The 23,094-nt window shown below is 38.6% G+C and overlaps 1 protein-coding gene across 5 annotated transcripts in view; it reads left to right on the top strand.

The window, feature by feature from the left end:
* The window catches only part of C2CD6 (C2 calcium dependent domain containing 6), a 123,723-nt gene that overhangs the window by 57,623 nt on the left and 43,006 nt on the right, over window positions 1-23,094 (top strand). For all 5 annotated transcript variants that reach the window (XM_059876757.1, XM_059876759.1, XM_059876758.1 and 2 more), the window contains exons 13-15: window positions 284-577; window positions 15,512-15,563; window positions 21,178-21,236. In XM_059876757.1, the coding sequence (XP_059732740.1) occupies window positions 284-577; window positions 15,512-15,563; window positions 21,178-21,236 (405 nt within the window). The remainder of the gene's footprint in view (window positions 1-283; window positions 578-15,511; window positions 15,564-21,177; window positions 21,237-23,094) is intronic.

The raw sequence follows: 23,094 nt of genomic DNA, 5'->3' as shown, positions 1-23,094 counted from the left end.
ATTTTCCTTCTTTGAGATGTTGCTGATTTATAAAATATGAATATATGAGAACTACTGCTTTTTAATGCAGTATGATCATTTTTATGGATAATCTCTGTAGTCCATGGTGCAGGCAAGTAGAGAATTTCTCAACTCTTAAGGAATGTAATAATTTACAAATATTGATGGTAACTTTTATGATAAAGGATAGAAGTACAAATGATTTTAAATCCAGTTTAGTTTGTTTTAAAGAATTTAATTGGCAATGATTAATTGGTAGCTGTCTTATTGATATATTTTCTAGTTACTGGATAATGATGATAAGAAAGGCCTGAGTCTACCAACTTTGAACCAGTCAAGTAAAGATGATTCAAGTGTTGTTGCTCCTAAAACTGACATGCCATCAAAGGAAACAGATACTCCATTGTCCACTATTCCTAGGCTGTCAATAACAGAAGAGAACCAAATACCACCTTTAGAGGAACACCAGCAAGAAGCCATGCCAGTGAAAAAAATGAAAAATCTCTTCTTTCTACCAGAAGAAAAATTAAAAGATAGATACCCAAGCCTTTTGAAAACTGACTTACATCCATCAGAGGTAAAGTTGAAAAATATCCATATGAATCCAAGTAGAATAAAAAGGAGGAACTTGGATTTATCTCCAACAGAAATTCAGTGGCAAAGCAAAAGTCTAAGCTTAGCTTGAAAGAAGAACACAAGCTTAGTTTCCCCAGATTCAAAATCAAAAGGTAGCTTTCAAGGCAGGGATGCAAAGAAAGACTTTGAATAAAGGTATCTGCCATCATATTAGAAGTATAAGACTAGGAAAAACAAAAATTCATTAATAAAAATTAAATACAAATAAATTGGAAATGCATTCAGATGTCTCCAAGTAGAAGTGTGTCTAAGTATATTAAATATTCCTACCATACTTATAATCATCAAGTAAAGGAGAAAAAGCCCCTGAAGGAAAACTGATGTGAGAAACCAGTAATATAAACCAACCTCATCAGTTCAGTTCAGTTCAGTTCAGTTGCTCGGTTGTGTCTGACTCTTTGCGACCCCATGGACTGTATCATGCCAGGCTTCCCTGTCCGTCACCAACTCCCGGAGCTTGCTCAGACTCATGTCCATCAAGTCGGTGATGCCATCCAACCATCTCATCCTCTGTCGTCCCCTTCTCCTCCTTCCTTCAATCTTTCTCAGAATCAGGGTCTTTTCCAGTAAGTCAGTTCTTCACATCAGGTGGCCAAAGAATTGGAGCTTCAGCTTCAGCATCAGTTCTTCCAATGAATATTCAGGACTGATTTCCTTTAGGATGGACTGGTTGGATCTCCTTGTTGTCCAAGGGAGTCTCAAGAGTCTTCTCTAACACCACAGTTCAAAGCATCAATTCTTTGGCACTTAGCATTCTTTATGGGTCCAACTTTCACATCCATATGTGACTACTGGAAAATCCATAGCTTTGACTAGACAGACCTTTGTCAGTAAAGTAATGTCTCTGCTTTTTAATATTCTGTCTAGGTTGATCATAGCTTTTCTTCCAAGGAGCAAACATCTTTTAATTTCATGGCTGCAGTCACCATCTGCAGTGATTTTGAAGCCCAGGAAAATAAAGTCTGTCACTGTTTCTATTGTTTTCTCATCCATTTGTCTTGAATTGATGGGACCGGATGCCATAATCTTTGTTTTTTGAATGTTGAGTTTTAAGCCAGCTTTTTCACTCTCCTTTTTCCCTTTCATCAAGAAGCTCTTTAGTTCTTCTTCGCTTTCTGCCATGAGGGTGGTGTCATCTGCATATTTGAGGTTATTGCTATTTCTCCCAGCAGTCTTGATTCCAGTTTGTGCTTCATCCAGCCTGGCATTTCACATGATGTACTCTGCATAGAAGTTAAATAAGCAGGGTGACAATATACAGCCTCGACGTACTCCTTTCTCAATTTGGAGCCAGTCTGCTGTTCCATGTTCAGTTCTAACTGTTGCTTCTTGACCTGCATACAGATTTCTCAGGAGGCAGGTAAGACAGTCTGGTGTTCCTGTCTCTTTAAGAATTTTCCTGTTTTTTAAATTTTAAATTTATTTATTTTAATTGGAGGCTAATTAATTTACAATACTGTATTGGTTCTGCCACACATCAGCATCAATCCGCCACGGGCGTACACATGTTCCCCATCCTGAACCCCCCTCCCACCTTCCTCCCCGTACCATCCCTCTGGGTCATCCCAGTGCACCAACCCCAAGGATCCTGTATCGAACCTGGACTGGCAATTTGTTTCTTATATGATATTATACATGTTTACACTTGTTTACATGTTTACAGTGTAAGTTTTCCTATAGATATTTTCTGAATAACATGTTGATACTCTTGGACTATTAATTTTATCAATGTGAAATCTTATAGTACTTTTCTTTTTCTTTTGTTTTTTATAAACTTTATTGAGGTATTACTATAATAATTTCCTAATTATGATTTTACTAATTATACCTTATTAATTTCTCTTATTTTCCTAGGGATGCTGTTGTTGTTGTTGTTCAGTCGCACAGTCATGTCCAACTCTTTGCAGCCTCATGGACTGCAGCATGATAGGCCTTCCTGTCCCTCACCATCTCCTGGAGTTTGCTCAAGTTCACATTCATTGCATCAGTGATGCCGTCCAGCCATCTCATCCCTTGATACCCTCTTCTCCTTCTGTCCTCAATCTTTCCCAGCATCAGGGACTTTTCCAATGAGTCTGTTTGCCTCAGATGACCAAAATACTGGAGCTTCAGCATCCTTCCAGTGAATATTCAGGGTTGATCTCCCTTAAGATTGACTGGTTTGATCTTGCTGTCCAGGGGACTTTGAGTCTTCTCCAGCACCACAGTCCAAAGGCATCAGTTCTTTGTCATTCTGCCTTCTTTACAGTCCAGCTCTCACAACCGTACATGACCACTGTGAAGACCATAGCCTTCACTAAACAGACTTTTGTCAGCAGAGTAATGTCTCTGCTTTTCAGTACACTGTCTAGGTTTGTCATATCTTTCCTGCCAAGAAGCAGCCGTCTTCTGATTTCATGATTGCAATCACTGTCCACAGTGATTTTGGAGCCCAAGAAGAGGAAATCTGTCACTACTTCCACCCTCCCCCACCCCAATTTGCCATGAAGTAATGGGGCCAGATGCCATGATCTTAGTTTTTTTTTAATATTTAGTCTTAAGCCGGCTCTTTCACTCTCCTCCTTCACCCTAATTAAGAGGTTCTTTAGTTCCTCTTCCTCTTCCTTTGCTGCCAGAGTAGTACTAGTGATTAGAGTGGTATCATCTGCATATCTGAGGTTGTTGTTTCTCCCACCTGTCTTGATTCCAACGTGTAACTCATCCAGCCCGGCATTTCTCATGATGCACTAAACATATAGGTTAAACAAATAGGGTGACAGCAGACAACCCTGTCATAACTCCTTTCCTGATCTTGAGCCACTCAGTTGTTCCATACAGTGTTCTAACTGTTGTTTTCTGACCCGCATACAGTTTTCTCAGGGAGACAGGTAAGATGGTCTGGTATTCCCATCTCTCTAAGGGCTTTGCACAGTTTGTCATGATCCACAAACAGGTAGCTTAAAACAACAGAAATTTATTGTCCCACAGTTACGGAGACTACAAGTTTGAAACAAAGGTGTCAGCAAGGTCTGGCTCTCTCTGAACCCTGTAGGGGAGAATGCTTCCTTGGTGCTTCTAGCTTCTGGTATTGGCCAGTAATCTTTAGTATTCCTTGGCTTATAACCATATACTGCCACTCTGCCTCTGTCATCACATGGTCATCTTCTCCTTGTGTGTGTCTCTCTTTTATGAAGATATCAGAAATGTTCAATTAAGGTTCCAGCCTATTTCGATAGGACCTCATCTTAATTTATTGTATTTGCAATAACTCTATTTTTAAGTAAGGGTACATTCTGAGCTATTGGGACTTTGAACTTTTTTGAGGGACTTTGTGTCTCAAGTCTTTTTTAGAGACAAAGTCAACCCATAACATTTACATACCATGAAATGTACCCAATTTTATATGGACAGTTCAATGAGTTTTGATAATGTGTATTTCACTATATGAAGATCTAGAATATTTTCATCATTACACCATTAAATATGAGAATGTTTTCCTCCAGGTTTACTGAGATTTCATTAACAAACAAAATTGTATATATTTAACATGTATACAGGCTTCCCTGGTGGCTCAGATGGTAAAGAATCTGCCTGCAATGAGGGAGATCTGCGTTTGATCCCTGTGTTGGGAAGATCCCCTGGAAGAGGGCATGGCAACCCACTCCATTATTCTTGCCTGGAGAATCCCCATGGACAGAGGAGGATGGTGGGTTACCGTCCAAGGGGTCCAAAAATTTGGACATGACTAAGCAACTAAGCACAGCACAACGTGGATACAGTGTGATGATTTGATATAAGGATACCTTGTGAAATAATTATCATCATCAGGTTAATTAATATATCCATCACCTTCCAGAGTTACCTGCATGTGTGTGTAGTGAGAAAACTTAAGATTTACTCTTTTGGCAAATGCCAAGTATAAAATGCAATATTACTGTTAATAACTATAGTAACTATGCTGTATGCAGAACTTATGTGCTATACTCTAGAACGTTTTCCATCTTATAACTACTGTCTTGAACCCTTTGACCAGCATTTCCCTATCCCTTAGCCCCTAGCTGCTGGTAACTACCATTCTACTTTCTGTTTCTACCAGTTTGGCCTTTTTTTTTTTTTTTTTTTTTTTTAAGATTTAACTACAAATGAGATCTACAGTATTTTTCTCTATCTGACTTATTTCACTTAACGTAATGCCTTCAGATTTCATCCATGTTGTCACAAGTGGCATTATATCCTTACTTTTCACAGCTGAATAATATTATTTTGAGATAGATACCACATCTTCACCCATTCATCTTTCTATAGACATGTAGGTAGTTTCCATACCTTGGCTATTGTGAATAATGCTGCAATGAACATTAAAGTGCAGATATTTCTTTGATATATTGTTATAAATTCTGGTATATGCCCAGCAGTGGGAATGCTGGATCATATAACTCTACTTTTAATTTCTTGAGGAACATCCATACTGTTTTTCATAGTTGCTAAGTCACTTCAGTCGTGTCCGACTCTGTGCGACCCCATAGATGGCAGCCCACCAGGCTCCGCTGTCCCTGGGATTCTCCAGGCAAGAACACTGGAATGGATTGCCATTTCCTTCTCCAGTGCATGAAACTGAAAAGTGAAAGTGAAGTCACTCAGTCGTGTCCAACTCTGAGCAACCCCATGGACCGCAGCCTACCAGGCTCTTCCGTCCATGGGATTTTCCAGGCAAGAGTACTGGAGTGGGGTGCCATTGCCTTCTCCGGTTTTTCATAGTACTTGTTACCAATTTACATTCTTAGCAACATTGCATAAGGAATCCCTTTTCTTTACCTCCTTGAAAAGTGTCTGAACTCTTGTCTTTTTAATAAGAGACAGTCTAACAGTTATGATTGTGGTTTTCAGTCTGTCTGCCCTCTGATGGAGAAGGATAAGAGGCTTATGGAAGATTCCTGATGGGAGAGACTGACTGAGGGGGAAACTGAGTCTTGTTTTGATGGGCAGGGACATGCTCATTAAATCTTTAATCCAATTTTCTGTTGATGGATGGAGCTGTGTTCCCTCCCTGCTATTTACCTGGGGCCAAACTATGGTGGCCCCACAGTGTGAAAAGATATAAGCATCTGAATGCAGAGTTCCAAAGAATAGCAAGAAGAGATAGGAAAGCCTTCCTCAGCGATCAGTGCAAAGAAATAGAGGAAAACAACAGAATGGGAAAGACTAGGGATCTCTTCAAGAAAATCAGAGATACCAAGGGAATGTTTCATGCAAAGGTGGGCTCGATAAAGGACAGAAATGGTATGGACCTAACAGAAGCAGAAGATATTAAGGAGAGGTGGCAAGAATATACAGAAGAACTGTACAAAAAAGATCTTCATGACCCAGATAATCACCATAGTGTGATCATGCACCTAGAGCCAGACATCCTGGAATGTGAAGTCAAGTGGGCCTTAGAAATCATCACTACGAACAAAGCTAGTGGAGGTGATGGAATTCCAGTTGAGCTACTTCAAATCCTGAAAGATGATGCTGTGAAAGTGCTGCACTCAATATGCCAGCAAGTTTGGAAAACTCAGCAGTGGCCACAGGAATGGAAAAGGTCAGTTTTCATTCCAATCCCAAAGAAAGGCAATGGCAAAGAATGTTCAAACTACTGCACAATTGCACTCATCTCACATGCTAGTAAAGTAATGCTCAAAATTCTCCAAGCCAGGCTTCAGGAATACGTGAACCGTGAACTTCCAGTTGTTCAAGCTGGTTTTAGAAAAGGCAGAGGAACCAGAGATCAAATTGCCAACATCTGCTGGATCATGAAAAAAGAAAGAGAGTTCCAGAAAAACATCCATTTCTGCTTTATTGACTATACCAAAGCCTTTGACTGTGTGCATCACAAGAAACTGTGGAAAATTCTGAAAGAGATGGGAATACCAGACCACCTGACCTGCCTCTTGAGAAACGTATATGCAGGTCAGGAAGCAACAGTTAGAACTGGACATGGAACAACAGACTGGTTCCAAATAGGAAAAGGAGTACGTCAAACCTGTATATTGTCACCCTGCTTATTTAACTTATATGCAGAGTACATCATGAGAAACGCTGGGCTAGAAGAAGCCCAAGCTGGAATCAAGATTGCCGGGAGAAATATCAACAACCTCAGATATGCTTTTGACACCACCCTTATGGTAGAAAGTGAAGAGGAACTAAAAAGCCTCTTGATCAAAGTGAAAGTGGAGAGTGAAAAAGTTGGCTTAAAGCTCAACATTCAGAAAATGAAGATCATGGCATCTGTTCCCATCACTTCATGGGAAATAGATGGGGAAACAGTGGAAACAGTGTCAGACTTTACTTTTTTGGGCTCCAAAATCACTGCAGATGGTGACTGCAGCCATGAAATTAAAAGACGCTTACTCCTTGGAAGGAAAGTTATGACCAACCTAGAGAGCATATTGAAAAGCAGAGACATCACTTTGCCAACAAAGGTCCGTCTAGTCAAGGCTATGGTTTTTCCTGTGGTCATGTATGGATGTGAGAGTTGGACTGTGAAGAAAGCTGAGTGCCGAAGAATTGATGGTTTTGAAGTGTGGTGTTGGAGAAGACTCTTGAGAGTCCCTTGGACTGCAAGGAGATCCAACCAGTCCATTCTGAAGGAGATCAGCCCTGGGATTTTTTTTGGAAGGAATGATGCTGAAGCTGCAACTCCAGTACTTTGGCCACCTCATGCGAAGAGTTGACTCATTGGAAAAGACTGTGATGCTGGGAGGGATTGGGGGCAGGAGGAGAAGGGGACGACAGAAGATGAGATGGCTGGATGGCATCACTGACTCGATGGACGTGAGTCTGAGTGAACTCCGGGAGTTGGTGATGGACAAGGAGGCATGGTGTGCTGCGATTCATGGGGTCGCAAAGAGTCGCACACGATTAAGCAACTGAACTGAACTGAACTGAAACTATGGTGGAGGTAATGAAGATAATGGCAACCTCCTTCGAAAGAGCCCATGCATGTCCTGCTACACTCAATGCCCCCAACCCTGCAGCAGGCCACTACCAACCCATCCCTCCACTGGAGACTCCTAGACCCTCACAGGCAGTCTGGGTCAGTCTCTAGTGAGGTCACTGCTCCTTTCTCCTGGGTCCTGGTGCACACAAGGTTCTGTTTGTGCCCTTCAAGAGTCTATTTCCCAGTCCTGTGTAAGTTCTGGTAGCTCTATGGTGGGGTTAATGGCGACCTCCTCCAAAAGGGCTTATGCCATACCCAAATCTGCTGCACCCAGATCCTCTGTCCCTGTGGCAGTCCACTGCTGACCCACACCTCCACAGGAGATGCTCAGACATAGTTCTCTCTGTCTCTGTGGGGTCCCTGGATCCTGATGTGCACAAGTCTATATGCAGGTCAGGAAGCAACAGTTAGAACTGGACATGGAACAACAGACTGGTTCCAAATAGGAAAAGGAGTCCATCAAGGCTGTATATTGTCACCCTGCTTATTTGACTTATATGGAGAGTATATCATGAGAAACGCTGGGCTGGAGGAAGCACAAGCTGGAATCAAGATTGCCAGGAGAAATAGCAATAAACTCAGATATGCAGATGACACTACCCTTATGGCAGAAAGCAAAGAACTAAAGAGCCTCTTGATGAAAGTGAAAGAGGAGAGTGAAAAAGTTGGCTTAAAGCTCAACTTTCAGAAAACAAAAATCATGGCATCTGGTCCCATCACTTCATGGCAAATAGATGGGGAAACAGTAGAAACAGTGGCAGACTTTATTTTGGGGGGCTCCAAAAGCACTGCAGACAGTGACTGCAGCTATGACATTAAAAAATGCTTACTCCTTGGAAGGAAAGTTATGACCAACCTAGATAGCATATTAAAAAGCAGAGACATTACTTTGCCAACAAAGGTCCATCTAGTCAAGGCTTTGGTTTTTCCAGTGGTCTAGTATGGATGTGAGAGTTGGACTGTAAAGAAAGCTGAGCGCTGAAGAATTGATACTTTTGAACTGTGGTGTTGGAGAAACTCCTGAGAGTCCCTTGGATTGCAAGGAGATCAAACCAGTCCATCCTAAAGGGAATCAGGCCTGAATAATCATTGGAAGGACTGATGTTGAAGCTGAAACTCCTATACTTTGGCCACTGGATGTGAAGAACTGATTCCTTGGAAAAGACCCTGATGCTGGGAAAGATTGAAGGCATGAGGAGAAGGGGACAACAGAGGATGAGATGGTTGGGTGGCACCACTGACTCAATGGACATGAGTTTGAGTAAACTCTGGGAATTGGTTATGGACAGGGAGGCCTAGCATGCTGCAGTCCATGGCGTCACAGAGAGTTGGACACAACTGAGCGACTGAACTAAACCGAACTGAACAGTTATGAGGTGATCTTGTGGTTTTGATTTGCATTTACTTGATGATTTGTAATTGGTGAGTAATTGGAGTACTTTTTCATATTGGAGCATGAAATTAGTAATTGGAGCACTCCCCTGTTGACTGTGGATGTTTTCTTTTAAAGAATGTCTATTCAGGTCCTTTGCCCCCTTTTATTTTTTTTTATTAATGTATATTTTATTGAAGTATAGTTGACTAGCAATGTTTCAGATGTACAGCAAGGTGATTCAGTTTTATACACATACACATGTATATATTATATATATGTATATATATTATATATATATTACACACACATATATATTATTTTTCATATTATTTTCCATTATAGCTTATTACAAGATACTGACTATAGTTCCCTGTGATACACAGTAAACCTCTGTTGCTTGTTGCATATCTAATTTTTTAAATTACAAATCTAGCATTCTATTCATACCAAACAAGTGGAATCAAAATGTCATAAATTTTTTAGTTAGACAAAAGTTGATAAGTTTTCTAAAACATATATATATTGTACACACTATATATATATATATATATATATATATGCAAAAGCTTTTCTAACACACTTGATAAAGCCTTGATAAAGAACATCAAAAAGAAAAAGAAGAGATGGAGAGTTGGAAAACAAACTAAATGAAATGGGGGCCCTGAATATGAAATAGAAAAAGTGAAACAAACTGGATAAAAGTAAAAGATCATCATATAGTCCAGTGGTTTTTAAACATGGCTGCTCATTAGAAACACATCTGGAGCTTTGGAGAGAAAAGGCAATAGCTACTGAATTCTCTTAACTTTTGCTTGTCTGGAAAAATTTTGATTTCTCCCTCAAATCTGAATGAGAGTCCTGCTGGGTAGAGTATTCTTGGTCGTAAGTTTCTTCCTTTTCATCACTTTAAATATATCATGTCATTTCCTTCTGGCTTGAGTTTTCTGTTGAGAAATCAATTGATAACCTGATGAGAGTTTCCTTGTATGTTGTTGTTTTTCTCTTGTTGCTTTTAATACTTTTATTTGTGTCTTTAATTTTTGTCAGTTTGATTGCTATGTGTCTCCATGTGTTCCTCCTTGAAATTTTCCTGCCTAGAACTCTCTGTGCTTTCTGTACTTGGTTGAGTATGTCCTTCCTCATGTTAGGGAAGTTTTCAGCTATTATCTCTTCAAATATTTTCTCAGGTCCTCTCTTTCTTTTCCTTCTGGGACCCCTATAATGCAAATATTGGTGCATTTAATGTTGTCCCAGAGGTCTCTTGGGCTGTCTTCATTTCTTTTCAATCTTTTTTCTATTTTCTGTTCTACAGCAGTGATTTCCACCTTTCTGTCCTCCAGATCATTTATCCATTCTTCTGCCTCAGTTATTCTGCATTTATTCCTTCTTGTGTATTATTCATCCATGTTTGTTCTTTAGTTCTTCTGGTTCAGTTCAGTTCAGTTCAGTTGCTCAGTTGTGTCCATTTCTTTGCAACCTTGTGAACTGCAGCACACCAGGCCTCCCTGTCCATCACCAACTCCTGGGGTCCACCCAAACCCATGTCCATTGAGTTGGTGATGCCATCCAACCATCACATCCTCTGTCATCCCTTTCTCCTCCTGCCCTCAATCTTTCCCAGCATCAGGGTCTTTTCAAATGAGTCAGCTCTTCGCATCAGGTGGCCAAAGTATTGGAGTTTCAGTTTCAACATCAGTCCTTCCAATGAACACCCAGGACTCATCTCCTTTAGAATGGACTGGTTGGATCTCCTTGCAGTCCAAGGGACTCTCAAGAGTCTTCTCTAACACCACAGTTCAAAAGCAGGTCTGTAGTAAACATTTTTTGCATCTTCTCCATTGTTTTCCTGAGATCCTGGATCATCTTCACTATCATTGTTCTCAGTTCTTTTTCTGGAAGGTTGCCTATTTCTACTTCATTTAGTTGTTTTTTTCTAGGATTTTATCTTTTCCCTTCATCTGAGACATAACTGTCTGCTTTTTCATCCTGAAAAGACCCTCATGCAGGATCAAGATTGAAGGCAGGAGAAAGGGATGACAGAGGATGAGATGGTTGGATGGCATCACTGACTCAATGGACATGAGTTTGAGCAAGCTCCAGGAGATGGTGAAGGACAGGGAAGCCTCGCATGCTGCAGTCCATGGGATCACAAAGAATAGGACATGACTGAGCGACTGAACAACAACAGCAATATCCTGATTAAGTTTTCCGTAATGTGGTTTTTGTTCTAGCCACTGTGGGATTGTGGTTTTTGGCTAAGAGGCTTTTGTAAGCATCCCAATGGGAGGGACTGGTGGTGGGGAAAATTGGGTCTTGCTCTGGTTGGCAGGGCCAATCTTGTTAGTTGTTTGGCCTGGGGCAACCCAGCCATGGGGTTTACTGGCTCTCTGGTAGGGTTAATGGTGACCTCCAAGAGGGCTTACACCAAAGGGGACTTTCCAGGACTGCTCCTGCCAGTGCCACTGTCCCTGGCGTGAGCCCCTGCCAATTCACACCTGTACAGGAGACCTTCCAACACTAGCAGGTTTTGGTTCAGTCTCCTGTGGGGTCACTGGTTCTTTCCTCTGGGTCTTGGTGCACACAACATTTTGTTTGTGCCCTCCAAGGTTGGAGTCTCAGTTTTTCCCCAGTCCTTTGGAAGTCCTGTAATCAAATCCTGCTGGCCTTTAAGTTCAGATTCTCTGGGGATTCCCAGTTCTTTTTGTTGGATCCCCAGCCTGAGAAGCCTGACGTAGGGTTCAGAACTTTTAAAATAGTGAGAGAACTTTTTTGCTATTCTTTAGTTTGTGGGCCACCCACTTGGTGGGTATGGGATTTGATTTTATCATGATTGTGCCCCTCCTACCATCTCATTGTGGCTTCTTCTTTGTCTTTGGATGTGAGATATCTTTTTTTTGGTGGGTTCCAGCATTCTCCTGTCAATGTTCAACAGCCAGTTGCAGTTTTGGTGCTTTCTCAGGAGGAGAGGCACATATGTCCTTCTGCCCCACCATTTTCCTTTGCTCCTTTTAAAAATCTGGTTATTTGTTTGTTTGCTATTGAGTTGTATAAGTTCTTTATACAGTTTGACTATTAGCCCCTTTAGAGATGTATGGTTTGCAAATATTTTCTCCCATTACTAGATTGCCTTTTCATTTGTTGACTGTTTCCCTACTGTGCAGAAGCTTTCAGTTTAACTTAGCCTCACTTGTTTATTTTTTATTTTATTACCTTTGCTTCTGGTGTCATATTTAAAAAAAATATTGCCAAGATCAATTCAAGGAGTTTTTTTCCCTAAGTTTTCTTTTAGGAGTGTTATATTTTCAAATCTTATATTTTAACCTTTAATCCATTTTGAGCTAATTTTTTGTGAGTGATATCAGATAGGTGTTCAGTTTTATCCTTTTGCATGGAGATATCCAGTTTTCCCAACTCCATTTATTGAGGAGACTATACTTTACCCAGTGAGACTTTGTGGCTATCCTATCAAATAGTAGTTGGCCAGATACGTGGCAGTTTATTTCTGGGCTGTCTATTCTGTTTTATTGGTCTGTTTTTATGCCAGTACCATACTGTTTTGCTTACAAAATAGCTTTGTAATACAGTTCAAAATCAGAAATTGTGAGACTTCCAACTTTATTTTTCTTTTTCAAGATTGCTTTGGCTGTTCAGGGTCCTTTGGAGTTCATACATTATTTTAGGACTTTTTTTAAAATGTTTTTCTGAAAAATGTCATTGGAATGTACAGGGATTTAATTGACTCTATAGATCACTTTGGTTAGTTGGACATTTTAGCCATAGTGATTTTTCAATCCATGAACATTAGCTATCTTTCCATTTATTTGTGTCTTTGTCCGTTTCTTTCTATCAGTGTCTTACAGTTTTCAGTGTAAAGGTCTTTCACCTCCTTGATTAAATTTATTCAAAAGTATTTTATTTTTGATACCACAGATTGGTGGGTGCCAGAGGTGCATTTTGGGAGGTGGGTCAAATGGGTAAAGGTGGTCAGAAGTACAAACTTCCCAGTTATAAGACAAATAAGTCCTTGGTTTGTGATGTATACTGTGGTTAACAATACAGTGAGTATATTCGAAAGTTGCAGAGCATAAATCTTAAAAGTTCTCATCACGGGAAAAAAATTATAAATGTATGGTGATGGATGTAAACTAAAATTATGTAATCATTCTATAATATATACATATATAAAACCATTATGTATATTAAAACTAATACAGTGTTGTACACCAGCATGTAGGAAATATTAGAAGTTACAAGCCAGAAGTATGATAATGATGGCTTTTGTATTTACCTACATAGATACCTTTTCCAGAGTTCTTTGTTAATTGAGTCATTGTCTAGTGTCTTTTCCTTTTATCCTGAGAGACTCCGTTATCATTTCCTGTAACAAAGAAATAATAGTGACAAACTCCTCTAACTTTTGTTGATCCAGGAATGTCTTAATTCTTCATTTTTGAAGGATGGTTTTGCTTGTTATGTAATTCTTGGTTGATGATCTTTTTCTCTCCACTCTCTACTGATGTGGTTTGTTGACGAGAAATTAGCTGTTAATTTTGCAGCCAAAAACTGAAGAGTTTTTATACATGATGAGTCACTTTTTTCCTTGCTGCTTTCAAGTTCCCTCTCTGTCTTTTCAAAGTTTTATTGGGTCTTGGTGTATATATGTCTTTGAGTTTATCCTTGAAATGTGTTGAGCTTCTTGGATGTGTAGATTCATGACTTTTACTAAATTTGGGAAATATTTGGCCATTATTTCTTCAAATATTCTCCCTGACTCTCTCTCTCTCTCCTTCCTTGACTCCCATGTTTATGTTGGTACATTTGACTGTGGTTCCCAGGGTCCTTTAGGTTCTGTTCATTTTTTCATTCTTTTTTTCTTCCTTCTCTTCAGGTTCAACAATTTTATTGTCCTATCTTCAATTCAATGATTCCTTCTTCTATCTGCTCAATATGCTGTTGAACTTCTCAAGAGTTTTCCATTTCAGTTATTGTACTTTCGGATCCAGAATTTGTATTTGGTTCCTTTTTATAATTTCTATCTCTTTATTTACATTTTGTTGATATTTTTTTATTGATTTCCTTTAGTTGTTTGCCCATGGTTTCCTTTTGCTCTTTGAGCATATTTAAGAAAGTTCGTTTTAAAATCTTTGTCTATTAAGTCCAATATCTGGGCTTCTTCACAGGACATTTATATTAAATTTTTTCCTATGAATGGGCCATAATTTCCTATACTTTAGTATGCTATGTTATTTTTGTTGAAAATTGAGCATTTTAAATATTATAGTGTAACTGGAAATTCTCTCTGTCTCTAGGGTATTGATGATTGGTTTTTGGCTGCTCTATGTCTTCTTGCTGTGTGTGGGCTTTCTCTAGTTGCAGCGAACAGAGGCTACTTTCTAGTTGCAACATGCAGGCTTCTTATTGCAGTGGCTTCTCTTGTCACAAAGCACATGCTCTATGGCACATGGGCTTCAGTAATTGTGGCACTCAGGCTCAGTAGTTGTGGCACATGAGCTTACTTGCTCCACAGCATGTGGAATCTTCCCAGAGCAGGGATAGAACCCATGTCCCCTGCATTGACAGGCAGACTTTGTCTGCCTGCAACACTGTACCACCAGAGAAGTCCTGTTTTTTTTTTATTTTTGAGGGCTGTGGTCACATGTTTCTTTAATGACCATTCGAATGATTTTTTTTTCAAAGACTATATTCCTTGTCATTTGTGGTCAGTCATCAAAGTCTTTCTTCCATTATCTCAGCATCCAGTTAATGACCTGACTGATTTCTTAAAACACCAAAATTTAACTGCCCTTTTTTTTCATTAACCAATCCCTGGTTGCTTTAAGTTTTGTATTAAATTATGAAGTTTTAATTAGTTGATCTTTCAACCTTTTGACAGTTTATTATATTTGTTTCAGTGAAGGGACTTATTCTTTGAGCAATCTACCATTTTCTATGATATCACTTTTGCATTCTCTTCTAATATATGCTTTATTTTATGCTAATCCTATGAGTTGACTCATTGGAAAAGACCCTGATGCTGGGAGGGATGGCAGGAGGAGAAGGGGACAGCAGAGGATGAGATGGCTGGATGGCATCACCAACTCGATGCACAGGAGTTTGGGTGAACTCCGGGAGTTGGTGATGGATAGGGAGGCCTGGTCTGCTGCGATTCATGGCATTGCAAAGAGTTGGACATGACTGAGCAACTGAACTGAACTGATTTTTATTTAAGTTACTGTTTTTGTTTCCTGGGGCTTAGGGGAATAAAAAGAGGTCAATAATATACAAAGTACTATCATGTACTTTTTGTGATGTTTGCCATTTCCTACCTCAATAAACTATTATTACTGTGTTTCAAGTTCTCTCACTACCTCCATTGTACTGGTTAAATTATCAATGAATTATTTTGTTTATTTAAGATAAAGCCAAATGGTAACACTAGATCCCATTTTATTATTATTTATAGCTATCAATAATGCTGAGTTTAAAAATTATATTAATACTTATTTTTTCTATTCACCTTCTCTGGTCTGTTTTTACTTCAGAGTTCACCTTACTGTTGCACAAAGGAAAATTTAAATAGACCTTGTAGTTTAGGTAAGTTATTATTTGTATATATACTTGTAATTTTCAAATATTTAGTGAAATTGAGAACATAAACTCATGTAAAACAATTATTATCAAGAATTTTCATCAAAATATTAACTACACATGATGTTTGTGATTACTGACATGAAAAAACTATGGAATTACAGTATTAGTGGGAAATCAAGCAAAGCAAAATACAAGTGGCTGAAAGATCCTAGATAATATTTATTTTACATGCATTATAATATTGCTAAGCCATTTATTACATTTATCTGTGTTTACAAACATTCTGGCTATGTGTAGATATACCTAATGAAGTTTTTCTAATTCAACGAATTGTTCTGTGATATCATCATGAAGACATACTTGACATATCAGTAAACGCAAAGGTAATAATCAAAATTGCACTCACCTAGTAAAGTAGGTGAGTAAAGCACTCACGCTAGTAAAGTAGTGCTTAAAATTCTCCAAGCCAGGCTTCAGCAATACATGAACCATGAGCTTCCAGATGTTCAAGCTGGTTTTAGAAAAGGCAGAGGAACCAGAGATCAGATTGCCAACATCTGCTGGATCATCGAAAAAGCAAGAGAGTTCCAGAAAAACATCTATTTCTGCTTTATTGACTATGCCAAAGCCTTTGACTGTGTGCATCACAAGAAACTGTGGAAAACTCTGAAAGAGATGAGTGCATACCAGACTACCTGACCTGCCTCTTGAGAAACCTGTATGCAGGTCAGGAAGCAACAGTTAGAACTGGACATGGAACAACAGACTGGTTCCAAATAGGAAAAGGAGTTTGTCAAGGCTGTATATTGTCACCCTGCTTATTTAAGTTATATGCAGAGTACCTCATGAGAAATGCTGGGCTGGAGGAAGCAAAATCTGGAATCAAGATTGCTGGGAGAAATATCAGTAACCTCAGATATGCAGATGACACCACCCTTATGGCAGAAAGTGAAGAAGAACTAAGAAGCCTCTTGATGAAGGTGAAAGTGGAGAGTGAAAAAGTTGGCTTAAAGCTCATTCAGAAAACTAAGATCATAGCATCTGGTCCCATCACTTCATGGCAAATAGATGGGGAAACAGTGGAAACAGTGGCTGACTTTATTTTTCTGGGCTCCAAAATCACTGCAGATGGTGATTGCAGCCGTGAAATTAAAAGACGCTTACTCCTTGGAAGGAAAGTTATGACCAACCTAGACAGCATATTCAAAAGCAGAGACATTACTTTGGCAACAGAGGTCCATCTAGTCAAGGCTATGGTTTTTCCAGTGGTCATGTATGGATGTGAGAGTTGGACTATAAAGAAAGCTGAGCGCTGAAGAATTGATGCTTTTGATCTGTGGTATTGGAGAAAACTCTTGAGAGTCCCTTGGACTGCAAGGAAATCCAACCAGATCCAGATCCAACTAAAGGAGATGAGTCCTGAGTATTCACTGGAAGGACTGATGTTGAAGCTGAAACTGCAATACTTTGGCTACCTGATGTGTAGAGCCAACTCACTGGTTAAGACCCTGATGCTGGGAAAGATTGAGAAGGCAAGAGGAGAAAGGGACAGAGGGTGAGATGGTTGGATGGCATCATCGGCTCGATAGACATGGGTTTGGGTGGACTCTGGAGTTGGTGATGGACAGGGAGGCCTGGCGTGCTGCAGTTCATGGGGTCGCAAAGAGTTGGACATGACTAAATGACTGAACTGAACTGAATAATCAAAATATTTAACAACTAGTACAGCATAAGCATGGAACAACTAGATTAGATAATGTTGTTGGATCAAAGTTCTGGAAGTCCCTTGCTGTGCCATATTGAGGTTCAAGGAAATGGGAAATTCCTATACTTTGGCCACCTGATGTGAAGAACTGACTCATTGAAAAATACTGATACTGGGAAAGATTGAAGGCAAAAGGAGAGAGGGTGGCAGAGAATGAAATGGTTAGATAACATCACTGACTCAATAGACATGAATTTGAGCAAACTCCGGGAGATAGTGGAAAACAGAGGAACCTGGTGTGCTGCAGTTCATGAGGTCACAAAGAGTCAGACACAACTTGGCAACTGAGCAACAATAACAACAGAAATGTTTTAATATTTAACAATCGGGACAGTTATATGACTGTGTAATAACTGAATATCTATCCAGAGGAGACTGTAGAAATGTAATTAAAATGAAGAGAGAATAAGAATATAGCTCAAACACTTGACAGAAGATGAGCAAGCAAGAACATTTTTTTTGTAACATGAAAGCATCCTTGAGTTGTAGAGAGTGTTCTCCAACTAGGAACTTATGGAGAAATAGAAGATGAAAAATGTATTTAAAAAAAGACAGGGAAAATACCAGATGAAATTGTGATTAAGAAGTATAATTTTAGAAGAAAGTTTCTGAAGTGGAAATTTGACTTACCTCAGTAGTTGATGTGGTGAAATGAAAATTATTACAAATTAATGTTTTAGCCATATATTTTGTATTTATCCATATGAATACATATGTATATGTATATATGTTCTACACAATAATAACAATTCTAAGAACATATATTGTGGTACAGGAAACTATTTGACAACATAGTATGTCAGTGTCTGGAATACTTTAAATGTCAGGAAAATTTTATAGTACACTTAAATTATTATTTATCCTAGAAGAAAAAGTGACCATTTGGAATAATATTCAGGAGTAATAAAACATCCTGGAAGATTAGGATATTTGGAAACCCATAATGTGATTCCTCCAGAACTTTCTTTCTAATATCCTTTGGAATATTCTAATCATAAAATAACTTTTGGAGTAAATCTGATATAACAGCAAAGCAAGCTCCTTATTTTATTATTAATACTTCCAACTATTTCTTCAAAGGGAGAATTATATAATTAACCTAATTTTTCTATGGATACATTATATAAAATAAAATGCTATAGTAAAGAGTTTATTTAGTAAGTTTCACGTAGCACTCTTGCTAATAAATTCCTTGCATGATCATTACCTTTAAGCAAATTAGAGACATATACTAGCCCAGTTCCTTTGCGGCTGCTTTCATTGATACCCTCTGGCTACTGATATGTATGTACATATATTTAAGCATACTACCACAATTCACTGAAGAACGTGATTGTTCCACTCCATGCTTTTATGAGCTCTTTATGTTTATTATGTAAGAATCTTCTCTAGTGTCATGAATTGAGGAAATACAGACCTATTCATGAAACGTATCTAGAATGTAGGGTGTGTCTCCACACAGCTTTGCAGAATTGGGTATGTATAGCAAATGTATGATGGAAGATCACCCAAATGACTGCCAGAGGATAGGCTAAAATGAGGCTCCAAGAAGGATTAGTAAAAGTGTTCTCTTAAACATTGTCAAGCACATATGGGGAGAAGATGATGGCACTTTTCCACTCCAGTACTCTCCTGGAAAATGCCATGGATGGAGGAGCCTGGTAGGCTGCAGTCCATGGGGTCGCTAAGAGTCAGACACGACTGAGCGACTTCACTTTCACTTTTCACTTTTCAATTTCATGCATTAGAGAAGGAAATGGCAACCCACTCCAGTGTTCTTGCCTGGAGTATCCCAGGGACGGGGGAGCCTGGTGGGCTGCCATCTATAGGGTCGCACAGAGTTGGACACAACTGAAGCGACTTAGCAGTAGCAGCAGCAGCAAGCACATATGTGATAAGGTGCATGACAGCCACAAAATATTCAGAATCACCTGGAGTACAGTGATTTTTTTTTTAATTTTTACTTCATTTTTTGAACTGGCATTAAGAGCCAGAAAAGTAGAAGTATTCAATATATTGACTACAATGTGATTAAAAGACAGTCTTTTATGTACATAAAGTACAGTGCAAGTACAGTGCATATTGACATTTAACTTTAATAACTTAATGTATGCATTTTAACAATACTATTCAAATTAGTAGAGTTACTAATGACAAACCTAAGGGTGCAGTGTGTCAGGGGTTAGAATAGAATGAGTAATGGTCAGTTTTCATTATAGTCCCAAAGAAGGGCAGTGCTAGAGAATGTTCAAACCGCTGTACAATTGTGCTCATTTTACATGTTAGTAAGGTTATGCTCAAAATCCTTCAAGCTAGGCTTCAGGAGTACATGAACTGAGAAATTCCAGGTGTATAAATGGGATTTTAAAAAGGCAGAGGAACCAGAGATCAAATTGCCAATGTCTGCTGGATCATAGAGAAAGCAAGGGAATTCCGGAGAAACTACTTCTGCTTCATTGACTACACTAAAGCCTTTGACTCTGTAAATCACAACAAACTGGAAAATTCTTAAAGAGATGGGAATACCAGACCAGCTTACCTGTCTCCTGAGAAATCTGTATGCGGGGTCAAAAAGCAACAGTTAGAACCGGACATAGAACAACTGACTGGTTCAAAACTGGGAAAGGAGTACAACAAGGCTGTATATTGTCACCCTGTTTATTTAACTTATAAGCAGAGTACATTGTCTGAAATGCCAGACTGTATGAATCTCAACCTGGAATCAAGATTGTTGGGAGAAATATCAGCAACCTCAGATATGCAGATGATATATCACTCTAATGGCAGAAAGAGAAGAGGAACTAAAGAGCCTCTTGAGGGTGAAAGAGGAGAGTGAAAAAGCTGGCTTGAAACTCAACATTCATAAAATGAAGATCATGGCATCCAGTCCCATCACTTTCTGGCAAATTAGAAGGGGAGAAAGTGGAAACAGTGACAGATTTTATTTTCTTGGGCTCCAAAATCATTGCAGAAGGTGACTGCAGCCATGAAATGAAAAGATGCTTGCTCCTTGGAAGGAAAGCTGTGACAATCTTAGATAGTATATTAAAAAGCAGAGACATCACTTTGCTGACAGAGGTGCATCTAGTCAAAACTATGGTTTTTCCTGTAGTCATGTAAGGATATGAGAGTTGGACCATAAAGAAGGCTGAGCACCGAAGAACTGATGCTTTTGAATTGTGGTGCTGAAGAAGACCCTCAACAGTCCTTTGGATTGCAGGGAGATCAAACCAGTCAATCCTAAAGGACATTACCGTTATTGGAAGGACTGATGCTGAAACTCCAATACTTGGGCCACCTGATGCAAAGAACTGACTCATTGGAAAAGACCCTGATGCTGGGAAAGACTGAAGGCAAAAGAAGTGGGCAGCAGAGGATGAGATGGTTAGATAGCATCACCAACTAAATGGACATGGCTCTGAACAAACTCTGAGAGACAGTAAAAGATGGGGAAGTCTGATGCGGGGCAGTCTGTGTGGTTTCAAAGAGTCGGACACCACTTAGCAACTGAACAACAACAATGATGGTAAAATTAACAGCAAAACTTACATTCATTTGTGCTTATTATGTCCCAGACACAGTGCTAGATGCTTTAGCCTTTAAATGACACAACCCTGTGAGAGAGGATCGTCACCCTTTGACAGATGAGGAAACTGAGAAAGAGTGAAGCAGGATAACATGTCCAAATTTAGGTGGTTGGTTAGTTGCAGAGGCTGAGTCTAGGCAATCCGGCTTAGAGCCTGTTCCCTTAACTGTTGTACTACACAGTCACTAGAGACGTGTCTGAATAACATGTTTATCAAATGCCACAAGTGCTGACTTAATTATATTATTTTTTTCATTCTTTTTCAGATGAGTTAATGCAAGATAAAGCCTGTGGACAGAAAAATACAAATAGAAAAGGAAAATCCGTAAGCATATTGATATATCCTTTAAAACTCATTGTTAACATTTTATATTATTTTGAATTAATTAATATTTACTGTATATCCTGTCATCAAAAGGCATATACTTATATAGTATAATATATATATTCGAAAACTTAGGAATTTTTGCCTAGCTGAAAAATTTGTGACATTTTGATTCCACTTGTTTGACTTAGTCTGAATAGAATGCTAGATTTCTAATTTATGTTCACTCAAAATTTTTATATAGTTTCATGTATTTTGGCATCTGATATTACTACTAAAAGACTAGAAAGTTTATTACCTTAGTGCTTTTCTTTTAAAAAAAATTTTGAGGCTTGAAATTTCAATCCAATTCTGAGCATGGCATTGAAACATGTAAAATATCATGTATGAAACTAGATGCCAGTCCAGGTTCAATGCACGATACTGGATGCTTGGGGCTAGTGCACTGGGATGACCCAGAGGGATGGTATGGGGAGGGAGGAGGGAGGAGGGTTCAGGATGGGGAACACATGTATACCTGTGGCGGATTCATTTTGATATTTGGCAAAACTAATACAATTATGTAAAGTTTAAAAATAAAATAAAAAAAAAAAGAAATACTATGTTGTGTAAAAAACAAAACAAAACAGGAAATTAACATGTGATACAGTACTATTAATGGGCTTCACTGGTGGTTCAGCAGTAAAGAATCTGCCTGCAATGCAGGAGACACAGGAGACCAGGTTCTATCCCTGGGTTGGAAAGATCCCCTGGAGGAGGGCATGGTAACCCAGTCCAATTTTTTTGCCTGGAGATTCCCATGGAAAGAGGAGCCTGGCAGGCTACAGCTCATAGGGTTGCAAAGAGTCAGACACGTCTGAAGCAACTGAACACACACACACACAGTATTATTAAATAAAGTACAGATTATGTTCAAATCTCACAAAATGTTATGCTACTGTCCATTATTTGTTTTCATACTTTATTCAGGACTCCACATTGTATTTCGTTGCACTGAGCAGCTTCAGCTCTGTGCAACAAAACCTGGTAAATTCTCTTTTCATCTTTATTCTGTTAAGATATTTTCCTATTTTCCTTTTTATGGCTTCTTAGATACATCCATCATTTAAAAGTGGACATTTAATTTTCAAATATATGGGGTTTTTAAAGTATCTTTGATATTAATTTCTAATTTTAATGTTAATTCCTCATTTATATGCTTTCTTCTCTGCAATCAACTTCTGTGGTCTTTTAGTCTTCTAAATTTATTGAGGCTTTCATTGGCTAAGTAAAGGTCTTTCTTGGTAAATGTCACATTGCTCTTGAAAATATATGTGTTATTTTCAAATATCTTTTGATATTGATTTCTAACATAATTCCACCGTGTTAAGAGAACATGATTTCTAACATAATTCCACTGTGATAAGAGAACAGACTCTGTATGATTTCAATATCTTTAAACTATGAAATTTTTGCACCTTATTTTATGTCCTTGGATATATTCCAGTGTCTCCTAATTTTTAGTCTATGGTAACTTGAACAGAATATGTATCCTATTTTATGAAAATTGTATACATCTTAATTATGTTTAAAAAATAAAATAAATACCTCTAAATAGAGGATTATTAGGCAGAGAAATGGAAAAGTATATAATACCATGGTAACCATAGGATTAACTAGATAAAAGGCTCACTAAATTAATCAAGATACTAACACAATCATCTCAGGAAGAATTGAGTACAGACAATAGAAAAAGTGTTCATTTATATGAATAGTTGCATTTAATTCATTATATTAAAAGTTCCTTCCACCTAAATAACCTAAAGGTTACTTATATCTCATGGAAAGACTTTAGCATTCTATTAGTAAAATATTTTCA

The sequence above is a fragment of the Bos taurus genome, chromosome 2 (genome assembly GCF_002263795.3).
Source record: "Bos taurus isolate L1 Dominette 01449 registration number 42190680 breed Hereford chromosome 2, ARS-UCD2.0, whole genome shotgun sequence".
In the NCBI taxonomy this organism is placed as follows: domain Eukaryota; kingdom Metazoa; phylum Chordata; class Mammalia; order Artiodactyla; family Bovidae; genus Bos; species Bos taurus.
This window is presented reverse-complemented; position numbering and strand designations above follow the sequence as displayed.